This window comes from Ascaphus truei, chromosome 2 (assembly GCF_040206685.1).
Source record: "Ascaphus truei isolate aAscTru1 chromosome 2, aAscTru1.hap1, whole genome shotgun sequence".
In the NCBI taxonomy this organism is placed as follows: domain Eukaryota; kingdom Metazoa; phylum Chordata; class Amphibia; order Anura; family Ascaphidae; genus Ascaphus; species Ascaphus truei.
In genome coordinates, this window is record NC_134484.1 from 478,337,177 (window position 1) to 478,351,046 (window position 13,870).

General features: G+C 39.4%; 2 protein-coding genes across 3 annotated transcripts in view; both read left to right on the top strand.

Annotated features, from left to right (window-relative positions):
• The window catches only part of LOC142488393 (uncharacterized), a 40,090-nt gene extending 36,348 nt beyond the window's left edge, over nt 1-3,742 (top strand). Inside the window, exon 2 of the mRNA XM_075588873.1 lies at nt 719-3,742. Within this exon, the coding sequence (XP_075444988.1) occupies nt 719-2,631 (1,913 nt within the window). The 3' untranslated portion in view covers nt 2,632-3,742. The remainder of the gene's footprint in view (nt 1-718) is intronic.
• LOC142488386 (uncharacterized) overlaps nt 1-13,870 on the top strand; it is a 508,298-nt gene that overhangs the window by 400,979 nt on the left and 93,449 nt on the right. The gene's annotated exons all lie outside the window — the stretch shown is intronic.

A 13,870-nucleotide genomic window follows, 5' to 3' on the forward strand; every position in this document is an offset into this window, starting at 1 on the left:
TATGTGTCCTCATATTTTTTGTGTATGGCTTAGGAGCCACATACTACTGTATACAGTATGAACAATATACAGAAATGTACGGCTGTAGGTTGAATTGCTATTAGACTTTGAAGACAACAGCTTGCGATCCCCCACTTTAGTTTCTAGACGGTATTGCAGACAATGCTAAAAGACCGATCGCAAACATATCGAAAACCGATTGGAAAAAAAAAGTAAATTTCTAAATGGTTGGAAAACAGAGCGCCTCTGGCCGCTGTTATCAGAGCGGCTCGGCTTCGGCCGGTATAGAATAAAGGCTGACGCAGTTGTACAGTATTTGTATTTAAGGAATCATAGCAAGCTCTTCATGGAAAAAGGACTCTTACTGCCATTCTAATCCAATGACTGTTTTGCATCCAGAGACTGGTATCATTTTTACTAGTTAGTGCGACCCAGGACTGTTTGCTCTCTTGTAATTCAGTTATTCAGACAAATCCATATGGGAGAATTTGTCTATATGTTCTGAGGCAGCCATCCCCTTAACCATTTATTGTAGTGTGTAGGGGATATTCACATTATGTCACCATTATTTTTTATATTGTGTATTATTGTTTTTATCACTATGGCACTTAAATAGTCTTAGTAGTTGATCACTATTTCAATAGGTTGAGCGCTGATTATATGTGTTATTAGTTTAATTTTTATTATTACTGTATTTATTTTTGTTTACTTCTGTTAGAGAACGGCCTGAATGAGGAACAGAACTTGAGCTCTGATACATCCAGAAGCTGTCTGACTCCCCGCAACCCAGAAGTGCAACAGAACAATGATTCCTGCCACATTTTGGACACGTACAAGGAACCAGTACCACATGATGGTGAATTTACAGACCTTGTACAGCACACAGTGGAGACGGACTCTAAATATGGGTCCAGCAAAAGGTATGCGAGAGATTTAAGAAGAAGCTGTGGTGCTCAGCCTTTTCTCTGTTGTGAGTGTGGCAAGAGCTTCTCACTGGACAGGGACCAGCTCACACACCTTTGTGTCCCCACTAGAGAGCAAACCTTTACATGTACAGATGGTGGGAGCAGTTTCTCACTGAAGGGGAATCTTCTTTCACAGCAGATGATTCAGACAGCAGTGACTCCTTTTACTTGTACAGTGTGTGGGAAACCGTTAAGTACCAAGAGAATCCTCAATCATCAGTGGGTTCATACAGGGGAGAAACCATTCACATGTTCAGAGTGTTGTAAAAGTTTTTCTCTGAAGACTGTGCTCTTCAAACATGAGCAGACTCATACAGGGGAGAAACCATTCACATGTACAGTGTGTGGGAAAAAATACACAGTTAAGAGCAGTCTCGTCAGACACCAGATGACTCATACAGGAGAAAAAACATTCACATGTACAGAGTGTGGGAAACAATTTAGTATTAGGAGCAGTCTCCTCAAACACCAGATGACTCATACAGGAGAAAAACCATTCACATGTACAGAGTGTGGGAAACAATTTAGTATTAAGAGTAGTCTCCTCAAACACCAGATGACTCATACAGGTGAAAAACCATTCACATGTACAGAATGTGGGAAAAATTTTAGTATTAAGAGAAGTCTCCTCATACACCGGATGACTCATACAGGGGAAAAACCATTCACATGTGCAGAGTGTAGTAAAAGCTTTTCTCAGAAGAGAGAGCTCCTCAACCATGAGCGGATTCATACAGGGGAGAAACCATTCACATGTTCAGAGTGTGGGAAACAATTCAATATTAAGACAAACCTCCTCAGTCACCAGATGACTCATACAGGGGAGAAACCATTCACATGTGCAGAGTGTAGTAAAAGCTTTTCTCGGAAGACAGAGCTCCTCAACCATGAGCGGATTCATACAGGGGAGAAACCATTCACATGTACAGAGTGTGGGAAAAAATTCAGAGTTAAGAACGATCTCCTCAGACACCAGATGATTCATACAGGGAAGAAACCATTCACATGTTCAGAGTGTGGGAAACAATTCAGAGTTAAGAACGATCTCCTCAGACACCAGATGACTCATACAGGGGAGAAGCCATTCACATGTACAGAGTGTAGTAAAAGTTTTTGTATGAAGAAAGAACTCCTCATCCATGAGCGGATTCATACAGGGGAGAAACCATTCACATGTACAGAGTGTGGGAAACAATTCACAGTTAAGAGCAGTCTCCTAATACACCAGATGATTCACACAGGTGAGAAACCATTCACATGTACAGAGTGTAGTAAAAGTTTTTGTATGAAGAAAGAACTCCTCATCCATGAGCGGATTCATACAGGGGAGAAACCATTCACATGTACAGAGTGTGGGAAACAATTCACAGTTAAGAGCAGTCTCCTAATACACCAGATGATTCACACAGGTGAGAAACCATTCACATGTACAGAGTGTGGGAAACAATTTAGTATTAAGAGTAGTCTTCTCAAACACCAAATGACTCATGCAGGAGAAAAACCATTCAGATGTACAGAATGTGGGAAACAATTTAGTATTAAGAGAAGTCTCCTCATACACCGGATGATTCATACAGGGGAGAAACCATTCACATGTGCAGAGTGTAGTAAAAGCTTTTCTCGGAAGTCAGAGCTCCTCGAACATGAGCGCATTCATACAGGGTAGAAACCCTTCACATGTGCAGTGTGGGAAAATTTTTTCTCAAATTAGCATCCTCCTCACCCACCACAGGATTCATACACGGGGGAAACCATTTCCATGTACATAGTGTGAGGAAAGCTTTTCACAGAGGATCAGCCTCCTTACACACATAAAATATGTGAATTTTCAAAGTAGGGTTGGGCAATATACCAGTAGCATAGTAATACTGCAGTAATAAAAATGGGCGGTAACTCAATACTTTCCATTCCTTATTACCATGGCATTCCTATCAGCAGCTGCAGAGTGGGGGTGGGTCTGGCAGAGAGGTGTGGGGATGGGGACAGTGTCAGAGAGAGGATTGAGTGTGGGTCTGGTAGAGACAGTGGAGTGGGATCTCCATGACTTTCACATGCTGCAGCTATAAGGAATCGTCCTGGTAATCTCACCCCTCCATATTATCCACTTCCCCTCTGCCATGCCTCTTACTCCTTCCCTTCCACCATGACTCAACCCCTTTCTCTCCTCCCCCATATTTCTCTGGCTCTCACCGGTGCCTCTTCAACCCCTCCTTCCCCATGCCCATTAACCCACGCCTCCCCATGCTCTATTAATGTGTACAGGAGAAGGGGGGTCGAGGGGGTAATTATAAACTTTCTTACCATGCACCACAAAACTGGAACAACCACCGGAGACTCTCGTATCCACCACCAGTTTAAGTTCTTTCATAACTAAGACTGTCTCACATTTTAATCTGGTCTGTAACTGTTGCATACGCCTATAATATATATTATCTTTTAACTGTGCATGCAATTTCTTGTATATAATGTATACCCTATTCACTTATTTAACTGTATTTGTAACCATGTATTATTTGTCATCTTAACTCTATGCCCAGGACATACGTGAAAACGAGAGGTAACTCTCAATGTATTACTTCCTGGTAAAACATTTTATAAATAAAAATAAAATGGTGAAGAAAGGGGTCTTTAGTGTGGGTGTAGTTTGTGTAACATTTTTATGGAAACATTTGTTATTCTTAAAATATACTAAAATGTATTTGCTTTTTTACATTTTATTAAGAATGAAATGCATTTGTATAAGAAATATGTTTCACAATAAATGACCTTGAACATTTTGAGGACTTTTGCTTTTTTGCTTTCTATTGGGTGTTAATATATTGCTGAATATTATCACGATAAATTACTTAATACTCTTATGGTGAGAGGTTTTTTTGTTATTGTCTAACCCTAGTTCAGGGTGTTGGAAACAATTCAGTACAAAGTGTGACCTCCTGTCACACCCAAGTATTTACATGGGAGAAACCATTTGCTTTTTCAGTGTGGGAAACAATTCAGTGTTAAGGGCAATCTCTTCAGGAACCAACAAACTCATGCAGGGAGAGGCCTTTCACATGGACAGAGTATAGGAAAAACGTTTCTTGGATGAATGACCTCACACATCACATGATTCTCACAGGGGAAATTGCTTGTTCAGAGTGTGGTAAACCATTTTATACAAGTGGGACCTCTTGTTACACCAGCAGATTTACACAAGGGAGCAACTTTTTAATTGTACAGAATTTGGGAAACATTTCAGCACTGAGAGGCACCTCAACCCACACCAAACAATTCATAAAAGGGGATTACATCATAATCAGTTCCGTAATAGGAGGACAGTCCTCAGGCACCAGAGCATTTACACAGGGGAGAAACCTTTCCCATGTGCAGAGGGTATAAAATGTTTCTCAGTAAGAAAACCTTGTCACCCAAGTGTTTACACAGGGTAGGTATCTATGTCTTTATTTACATAGTGACATTAGTGTACATAGCGCTTCACAGGACTAATACATGTGACAATCATATAAATAGGTTACAGTGGGTGGGGGAGTGGGGGAAGTGGATGGACTGGGCGCTTCCTAAACAATATATAAATCAGTGTGATAAGTGACACACCTTAGGTACACACAATAAACCTTACACAGCAAAGTGATAAATAAAATGAAATACAGTGTACAGCAGCAGCTCAACTTCCTCTGGTGGGACCGTTCCAAATCCCAGGATATAGAGTATTCTTTTCTTGGGGTTGAGGAGGAGCGCAGGATAATCTCATAATATGCAAAAAAATATAAATATATATAGTGCAGATGGTAATTCACTGCTAGAAAGATTATAGAAAATGTAGGAAATGAACTCACAAAAATCGTGTTATATCACTGCATGTCAGAGATCCTTCTCTCTCTGACTGGAGCCCTTTGTGTAACTGGAGTCTGGATACCTCTCAATAGAGTGGATGATATGCAAATAAAAGAAACCACAAATAGTGCATATTGTATAAACTATAAATATGTATTAATCACAGATATTAAGGAAACTCACATTTTCCAAAATTAAGATGGGTGATGGAGAGAACCGCCGATAGAAGGTTGGTAAATAGTAAGCTGCTGCTCGGTGCTTCACTTTCCCCTCACAGTGTAGTTCCGCATCAGTCAGTGCCGTCGCGTCACTTCCGGTTTCACGTCACGGGTGAGGGCGGGAAGCCAGAATGGGAGCGATCTCAGCAGTAGTTTGCCAGTCCTTCCAGGCGCAAAATCTCTCCAAACTCTAACTCTACGCGTTTCGCAACAGCTTCGTCAGGAGTACAATTGTATGGGTGTGCTCTGGTGTAATATATAGGCCCATCAATTAATGTAGAAAAAATCGTGATTTAATTAAATATTAACCCCCTCAGCGCTCACACATGGACCTCGCGCTATAAATAAATTATCTATGAAGAGACCTATCTTAGCGGGTGGCCTAGCGGTACCCTGCCTGTTGTCATATTTTAAAGCGGCTCAATTAAGCCAGGTCATACAATGGCATTCCGACCCCAAATTAAAAAGATGGGTTGAGCTCGAACATGCGGCTTGCTCCCCTTTAGAGCTTAACAATTTGATTTGGCTACCTAAAACATCAAGGAAAAACACTATTTTACCGCTCACCTCAATGGCTAACTCCTTATCTGTTTGGGAAGCATCAAGATTAAAAAACTCACTTACTTCAGCAAATTCCCCGATGTCACCCATTTGGAATAATCCCAGCTTTGCACCGGGTCTTATTGGTCATAATCACTCAATTTGGAAACAAAAAGGCTATACTAGACTCAAAGATCTGGAGGGCCATGATCTAAAAATTAAATCTTTTGACCATCTCAGATTAGAAAAAGACATTCCCCACGCTGAATTCCATAAATACCTCCAGCTCAGATCATTTTATAATAAATTTGCCCCATACCCCCCATTGACGAATTTTGAAAAGCTCTGTCGGGCAGAAACCGACACTAAGGGACTCATATCTACGATATACAGAGAGGTAGTCGAACCTGCAATCTCAAAGCACCAATCACCTACATTCCGTACCCAATGGGAAAGAGACCTGGGGGAGACCTTGGACGACGAAGAGTGGAATGCTATATTCCTAGGAGCCGCAAAAAGTTCTATATGCACCACACTGAAGGAGAACGCATATAAAGTTCTTATGAGATGGTACCTCACCCCACTCAAATTATCTAAGTTTATACCAGGGTCCTCCCCATTGTGCCCTAAACAATGTGGAGGAACAGCTGACCTGTTACATATGCTGTGGTCTTGCCCGCTGATATACCCGCTATGGGAAAAGATCAGAAATTGGATCCAGAGAGTATTTGATCTCACTATTCCCCCAGACCCTTGGCTGTTTCTCATGAACAGACCCCTAAAGGGCCTATCAAAATCACACAATAAACTAATTGCACATTTTGCTCTAGCTACGCGGTGCGAGATCGCAACACTATGGAAACGCCCCGATATCCCAATTATCCCAAAGATTCGGAATCGTATTTGGTTTATCTGCCAGATGGAAAAGCTAACGAGCTTAGTTAATGACACTGGCGACAATTATCTAAAAGTTTGGGCCCCCTGGCTTGCCCAAACAGACATCCCTGGGGTAGAGCGTAACACAATTTGGCTATAATAGTAATAAATGCGTTCTCCTTTGGGGGCATGAGAACCAACCCCACACCTAGAACCTCATATTCCTTACGCCCAATCACTTATTCTACAAAAAGACCTCACTAGTTGATACACAATCCTCACGCTGTCCTGGTGTTCCCCAGATATATTCTTGTCCTTGGATACACCCTCCCCCTCACCCCCTCCTTTACCTCCTCCCCCCCCCCCCCTCTTTTTTTTTTTTATATATTATTCTTTACCCCAGTACCTTACACATGACGATTCCCACTCACGTGGTTAAGTAGGGCTCGAAAAACTACGTGAGTTTATTATGCTTTTGTTATTGTATATGATATGCTAAATATGCACCTGATGTTTTTTTTTTTATGTATATCATGCATTTATGTATAATAAAATACAAGTTATAAAAAAAAAAAAAAATCTTCCGAGGGGCCAAAATTGAGCCCTTTATTAATGAGAAGTAGTTCATTCTCTGTCAATTCTACCCTTGAAAGGTTGATGACATTCAAATTGTCTATTGAAATTTCGGACTTTTGTTCACTTGATTTTCTTTTCTTTTTTGACCGCCTAGTCTTTTTCCGTTTTTTGACTCATTTGGAAAAAGGGAGGGTGGTTGTGTACTCTTATCCTTATTGGAATAACGTCCTGTATATTCTCTTGAACCCCGTGGGGATGAACACTGACTGGTAACTCAAACATTTTTTATCTGGTTGATGTGTTTACTATTATCTTTGTCTCAGTTAATATTATAATATATGCATTATAATTTTTCTTTTTTTCTTTTGTTCTTTCTTTTCTTTATTCTCCTTCATACAGCCCCTCCTCCTGTTTCCTTGTATGGAAAATATAGTCATATATAGATCTATATAGTAATTACTATCATCCATTTCATAATGGTTATTTGAAGAATATGATATACCTAAAATACTAAACTTGACATAAAATCTGAGCCTCAGAGTACAATATATTGTTATTTTATGATTAAATTCATGTGACTGGAGAATAGAGTATTGTATTTTAATATATCATATTACAAATTAAAAATTAAATATTATATACAGTAGAGGCAGCGATTATTCTAACAAAAACCAGTGGCAATTCCCTAAAAGACCCAGGTACATTCTGAATACATGCCTTAAACTTTCCTTAAACTAGCCCCAGCATTTCTGCATTGATTAATGGCCTATCAGATTAACAGCGGGGGTCCCTGGCAGTCCCATTCAAACTGCATTGGACTGCCAGGGATCCCTGCTGTGTTAATCCTATGGGTCGTTAGTCAATGCAGAAATGCCTTAAACGTGCCTCAAACTAGCCCAGAACATACCCAGCACATACCCTGATTGTAACCCGGCTAGTTTAAAGCAAGTGTTAGAATAATCGTTGCCTCTACTGTAACACATATTCATTCTTTAAAAATCTTAAAAAATAGACTCACATATGGATTTATTGAATATATATATCAGATATATATATTTATTAACACACAAAAAGACTAACAGAATCCCTGAGTAAAGCACTCAAAATAAGCCTTGAAAATAGAACAGATATATAGAACAAAAACCGGGGACAAGAGTCAATACAGGCATACCCCGGTTTAAGTACACTCACTTTAAGTACACTCGCGAGTAAGTACATCTCGCTCAATAGGCAAATGGTAGCTCGCGCATGCGCCTGTTAGCATGTCCTGAACAGCAATACCGGCTCCCTACCTGTACCGAAGCTGTGCGCAAGCGGGGAGAATATAGAGCCTGTTACACATGCGTTATTTACATCAGTTATCCACGTATATGACGATTGCAGTACAGTACGTGCATCGATAAGTGGGAAAAAGGCAGTGCTTCACTTTAAGTACATTTTCGCTTTACATACATGCTCCGGTCCCATTGCGTACGTTAATGTGGGGTATGCCTGTATAGAACAATGGAAAAAGATTTTAATTAAACACTGTTGATCACACTCACATTTAAAAACATACAAACACTGATGGCAGCTAATCTAAATAATATGCAAGAAAATAAACAATTAAATATATACATAGGGTGACCAGATTTTGAAAATAAAAAACCGAAAAAATGAAAATACAATTATTTATTACAAAAACACAAGTGACATATACTGCTCTCTAATTATTAGGAAGGTGTGGATGGGATATGAATTCGTCCACAAATGCCTAGATTGGCACCGGGTGCATACAATGAGCTAGGAATGATAAAAGTATCAAAAATTAGAAAGAAAAGGTGTATTGGACACCTGTGCCTTCTAGCTAGAAAGTCATTTGTTGTAGCACTCCTGGGACAGTTAAAATATAACTTTTAATAAGTCTCACATAAAATAAAGTCAACAAATATAGACATACAAGAATACAATATTCATATAAGTTGGAAGGTTTGGCAGTGGTTGGGTGAGGCTTGAATGTAAAACCAAATAAGTGTTGTCCTAATTATTTATAGGTTAAAACACGTATGGAACAACCCAAAAACCCACAGATACAGAGTGGTAAAATATCTCTGTGCTTTCTGGAAATGCGACACAATTAGTATGCAATGTATCAAAATGCAGTCACTAACACAGAAAAATAGAAAATTCCAGAGAGACAGTCTTGATTATAAGTCTGCATCAAGTCTATACCTATAAAACATCTCAAAAGAGAAGACAAAATACAATCAACTATTCATCCTCAGAGGCAGAAAATTCAGAAACAGAGACAGTAACTACTGCTGAACCTAAACTACTCGGTCCTCAGCCTTCTACAAGTAGAATTATCACCAATACAGAAAAAGCCACTTTTTTAGATTACCCACCCGCCAAAGACCAACGAGGCGAGGAGGCAAAAAAGCAAAAAGAAAAATCTGGTCGACCCATGATCGCTATATAATAAAGTCCAACACTTGTACCTATCCTGATATACTAAAGATGGTAGAACATTGCCTTTAAAATTCACAGAATAGGTATATAGTAGTCTGTAACAATCTATATGGGGTGGGGTCTCACTCTCTTAAATTGATGTGGTGGACTTAACACAATCATGGGTTGGTGGTATGTGGATTAATTACGTGTGTGACAACAATATTGCAATAACAAAAATATAGTAATTGACTATCGTAGGTGTATATAACCAGTGACTGAATCTGACAATGCATATAAAAGATATTTGCTGTGCAGTCAATTAATTGTTTGTAACTCAGAGAGATATGGCCATAAGTGAAACAGGCCACCTATCGTGCAATACGTGATTAGTCAGTGCTAGTACATAGAATAGACAAGCCGCAGATTGTGTGCAATCAGACCTCTAATGTTATGTCAGTCTAGAGCACCCGCAATCACAATGAGTGTTAAGCACACTTCTGAGTTAGGATGCACACGGAGGTGCTACATATAAATACAATGAACAGCATACAGCAGCCAGTAAAACGCATAACACAGGCAGCAAGCGTGATGACAAATGCAAACGGCAATAATTGGCCCGCCGCCAGTTTCTTGTATATAACCAAGATGATGAGAGATACATGTTACCAGTCTGTAACACTACACGGCACCTTCCAAGCGACGTCACTACACCGGACGCCCTACGCGTTTCCCTCCTACACGGAGGTTCGTCAGGGGCGAATGAGTGACAGTGGAGGAGGGTCTGGTAATTTATAGCGTCTCTGGTTGACATGGCAACCAGTCACCAATAGGAATGCGCATAGGTATTAGCGCTTGTAGTCACATATTGGGAGCCTCTTACTGCCACTAGGGGTGCAGACTTTACATTAAACATTAACAAATGTGATTAAAAATAGGGTAAGTATCGAGTAGGGTACCTGTTGCTAATGGCAAGAGAGGTTTGATCAACTCAGCATGCAAGCTAGATGCACATGACTTTATAAAAGCTAATCTATACAGAGTTGGTATATAAGCATACTTACAAATAAGGCAAAGGAATTACCTTAAAGGGAAAGGATGGCATACAGTATTATAATGCATGTTGAAACCACAAGGTAATGCATTAATGCAATATAAACCATGATATGTCAGTATAGTCAGACAGATCACAGTGTATTATAATGAGCAAATATACTCAACAAGGTGTACATGTTGTGGGATGAGATGTACTTTTGATTCATTGATGGATTTTAAATAAAAGGGGTATAAGTAAAGCCTTCATTTAGGCTATGTGGATAAAGAGTTTTTAGTTTGTAAATCCACTCTGCTTCACATTTAAGCAGCTGATTGTCAATGTTACCACCTCGTATGTTATTCCTATGGTGTTCTAGGCCTGTAAATGAAAGACATTTAACGTCCCCATGATGGAATTGATTCACATGACGGGCCTCTGGGGGTGTCTAGTTCATTAATAACTGAATTTACGTGCTCTAGAACCCTCCGTCAGAGCTCTCTAATTGTCTTTCCCACATATCTTTGTCCGCATGTACATGTTATTAGATATACTACATTAATTGACTTGCAATTAATATATTGTCTAATTTCATACATTCGTGTCATGTCACTGTTATGAAATGTTTTAGCTGGTTTTATGTATTGACAAGCTTTACATGTTTTGCATTGAAACATACCCTTTATAGGAAGTTGTAACCACGTAGGTTTGCTTTGCCTTTGAAAATGGCTATGCACTAAACCAGCATAAAGATTAGCTGAACGTCTGCTAGTGATACTCGGAGTGTCCTTCAAAACCTCCGTGAGATCGACATCTGATTCGAGAATGTGCCAGTGTTTTGAAAATATAGTTTGAATCTCTTTCCATCTGTAATTGTAAGTTCCTATACACCGGATTTCTTTACTAGGAGGTCTAATAGTTGTTGTTAAAAGTTTATCCCTGTCACTCTGTAATGCCCGTCTGTAGGCCTGCTTAAGGGTTCCTATGGGGTAGCCACGATCTAGAAATCTATCCCTCAGGTCCTTAGCTTGTATCTGGAATTCCTGTAATGTAGAACAGTTGCATCTAAGGCGTAAATACTGTCCTACAGGAATCCCCTTGATTAGTGACGGTGGATGTAGACTAGAGGCAGCTAGTAGGCTGTTAGTAGCAGTTTGTTTACGAAAAACCGTAGTCTGTATATCACCTTGTAGATTCTTAGATATTTTCAAGTCAAGAAAGGAAATATCACTGGTACTATAATCAGATGTCTATTTCAAGTTTAAATTGTTGGAATTTAGTCTAGCCACAAATTCAAGGAGTAAAGATTCAGGCCCATTCCATATTAACAGAATATCATCAATAAATCTAAGCCAGATCTCGATGTGATTAGTGTATTCAATAAGTTTGTCTGTGAATACAATTTGATCTTCCCACCAGCCCAGGTACAAGTTGGCATAAGTAGGGGCACATGATGTGCCCATGGCTGTACCCTGGGTCTGGTGGTATACTTTACCATCAAATAAGAAATAATTGTGGCGGAGTAAAAATTCCATGAGGTCCATCATGAAGGTGTTATGATCTGAAAAGCTTGGTCCCCTGTTAGAAATATAATGTCTACATGCATTTAAACCATTAGCATGAATGATGCTGGAATACAAAGATTCAACGTCAAGAGTCACTAAGAGGGTTGGTACATCAGTGTGGATACCATTTAATCTTAATAATGTGTCTCTGGTATCTATGATATGGGAGGGTAGAGTTGTAACAAACAGACGAATGAGTTGATCAAGGTAAATGCTGATATTCTCGGTCAGGTTATTGTTTCCTGAAACTATCGGTCTGCCTGGAGGTCTCTTTTGATCCTTATGAATTTTAGGTAATATGTAAAAGGTCGCCGTTGTAGGTGATTTCGGAAGCAGAAAGTCATATTCTTTTTGATTAATTTTCTCTCAAACGCACTCTTCAGTATTATATTAAGTTCCCTAGTAAACTTCACTGTGGAGTCTCGATCTAATATTTGGTAGCTGTTAGAGACTTTAAGAATGCGTTTACATTCCTTGACATATTGGTCCGTGTCCAAGATAATGATATTTTCCCGCCCTTATCAGATGGTTTGATTATGATTTCCTTTTGAGACATAAGATCCTTTAGTGCAATATTTTCCTCTTTAGTGATATTGCTGTTCATATGTATTCTAGATTTCATGTTTTCTAAATCTTTGGTAACAAGGTCTGTAAAGACCTCTATCTGTGGGCAGGTAGACATTAGGGGTGTGAATCTGCTTTTAGGTCATAAATTGGTGAATGGACACTCTTGGACAGTTCTACTAGATTCATTGTCTTCAAGTAATGAGACAAACTGTTGTAGATGTGTTTGATCTGTGGAAGTGAGGCCGGTATTTTCAATATCGCGTCTAGCTCGTTTGGTGTAAAATTTGTGAAGAAGTAATTTTCGTGAAAATAGATTGAGGTCCTTAATCCAACCAAATAGATTAAAATCTTTGGTAGGTGAGAAGGACAACCCCTTTTCCAAAAAATATATATGATCATTGGTTAGTGATATTTTGGATAGGTTGAATACTCTCAATCTATTAGCTGATGTGTCTTGATTATTTATTTCCTGCGATTGCCTCGACCTGATTTTTCTTTTTGCATTTTTGCCTCCTCGCCTCGTTGGTCTTTGGCGAGTGGGTAATCTAAAAAAGTGGCTTTTTCTGTATTGGTGGTAATTCTACTTGTAGAAGGCTGAGGACCAAGTAGTCTAGGTTCAGCAGTAGTTGCTGTCTCAGTTTCTGAAATTTCTGCCTCTGAGGATGAATAGTTGATTGTATTTTGTCTTCTCTTTTGAGATGTTTTATAGGTATAGACTTGATGCAGAGCATAATACCATTAGTACTGACAAAATGATAAGATACAAAATACACAATGTCATTGTGACGATAGCCTGTCACAGGTATTAAAGGTTACACAAATCACTGGGTTGAACTGAACGAGGCTTAGATATAATAAAGTATATTTATTCCTTTGGATAGGTGAACACACGAAATAATACAGTAACAGACAAGAAGTACACTTACTTTGGGGATGGGAAATGAGAAGTATGAAGCATAGCAATTCTCTCGCAATCAGGTAACAATTCAGATGATTTTAGAAGACAAAGGATAAAGGGTGGACAACAGTTTATAAACCTTTTGTGCCCTATCCTTAACATTGAGTACAGTGGATTGGTTTTCAATTAACTCTAGCCACTCATTAACGTGGGAACACATTTTGACACATGCCCCCCTGCTAGTTGGTACATGCGCAGTAGATCTCTGGGGTCTCATTTCTGTAACCCCTCCTCTGCATCAGGAATGCCAGCTAGTCTACCAGATTGGAATCCTGGCAGGATATGCTTTGTTGTGAGGTGTGAAATGGAAC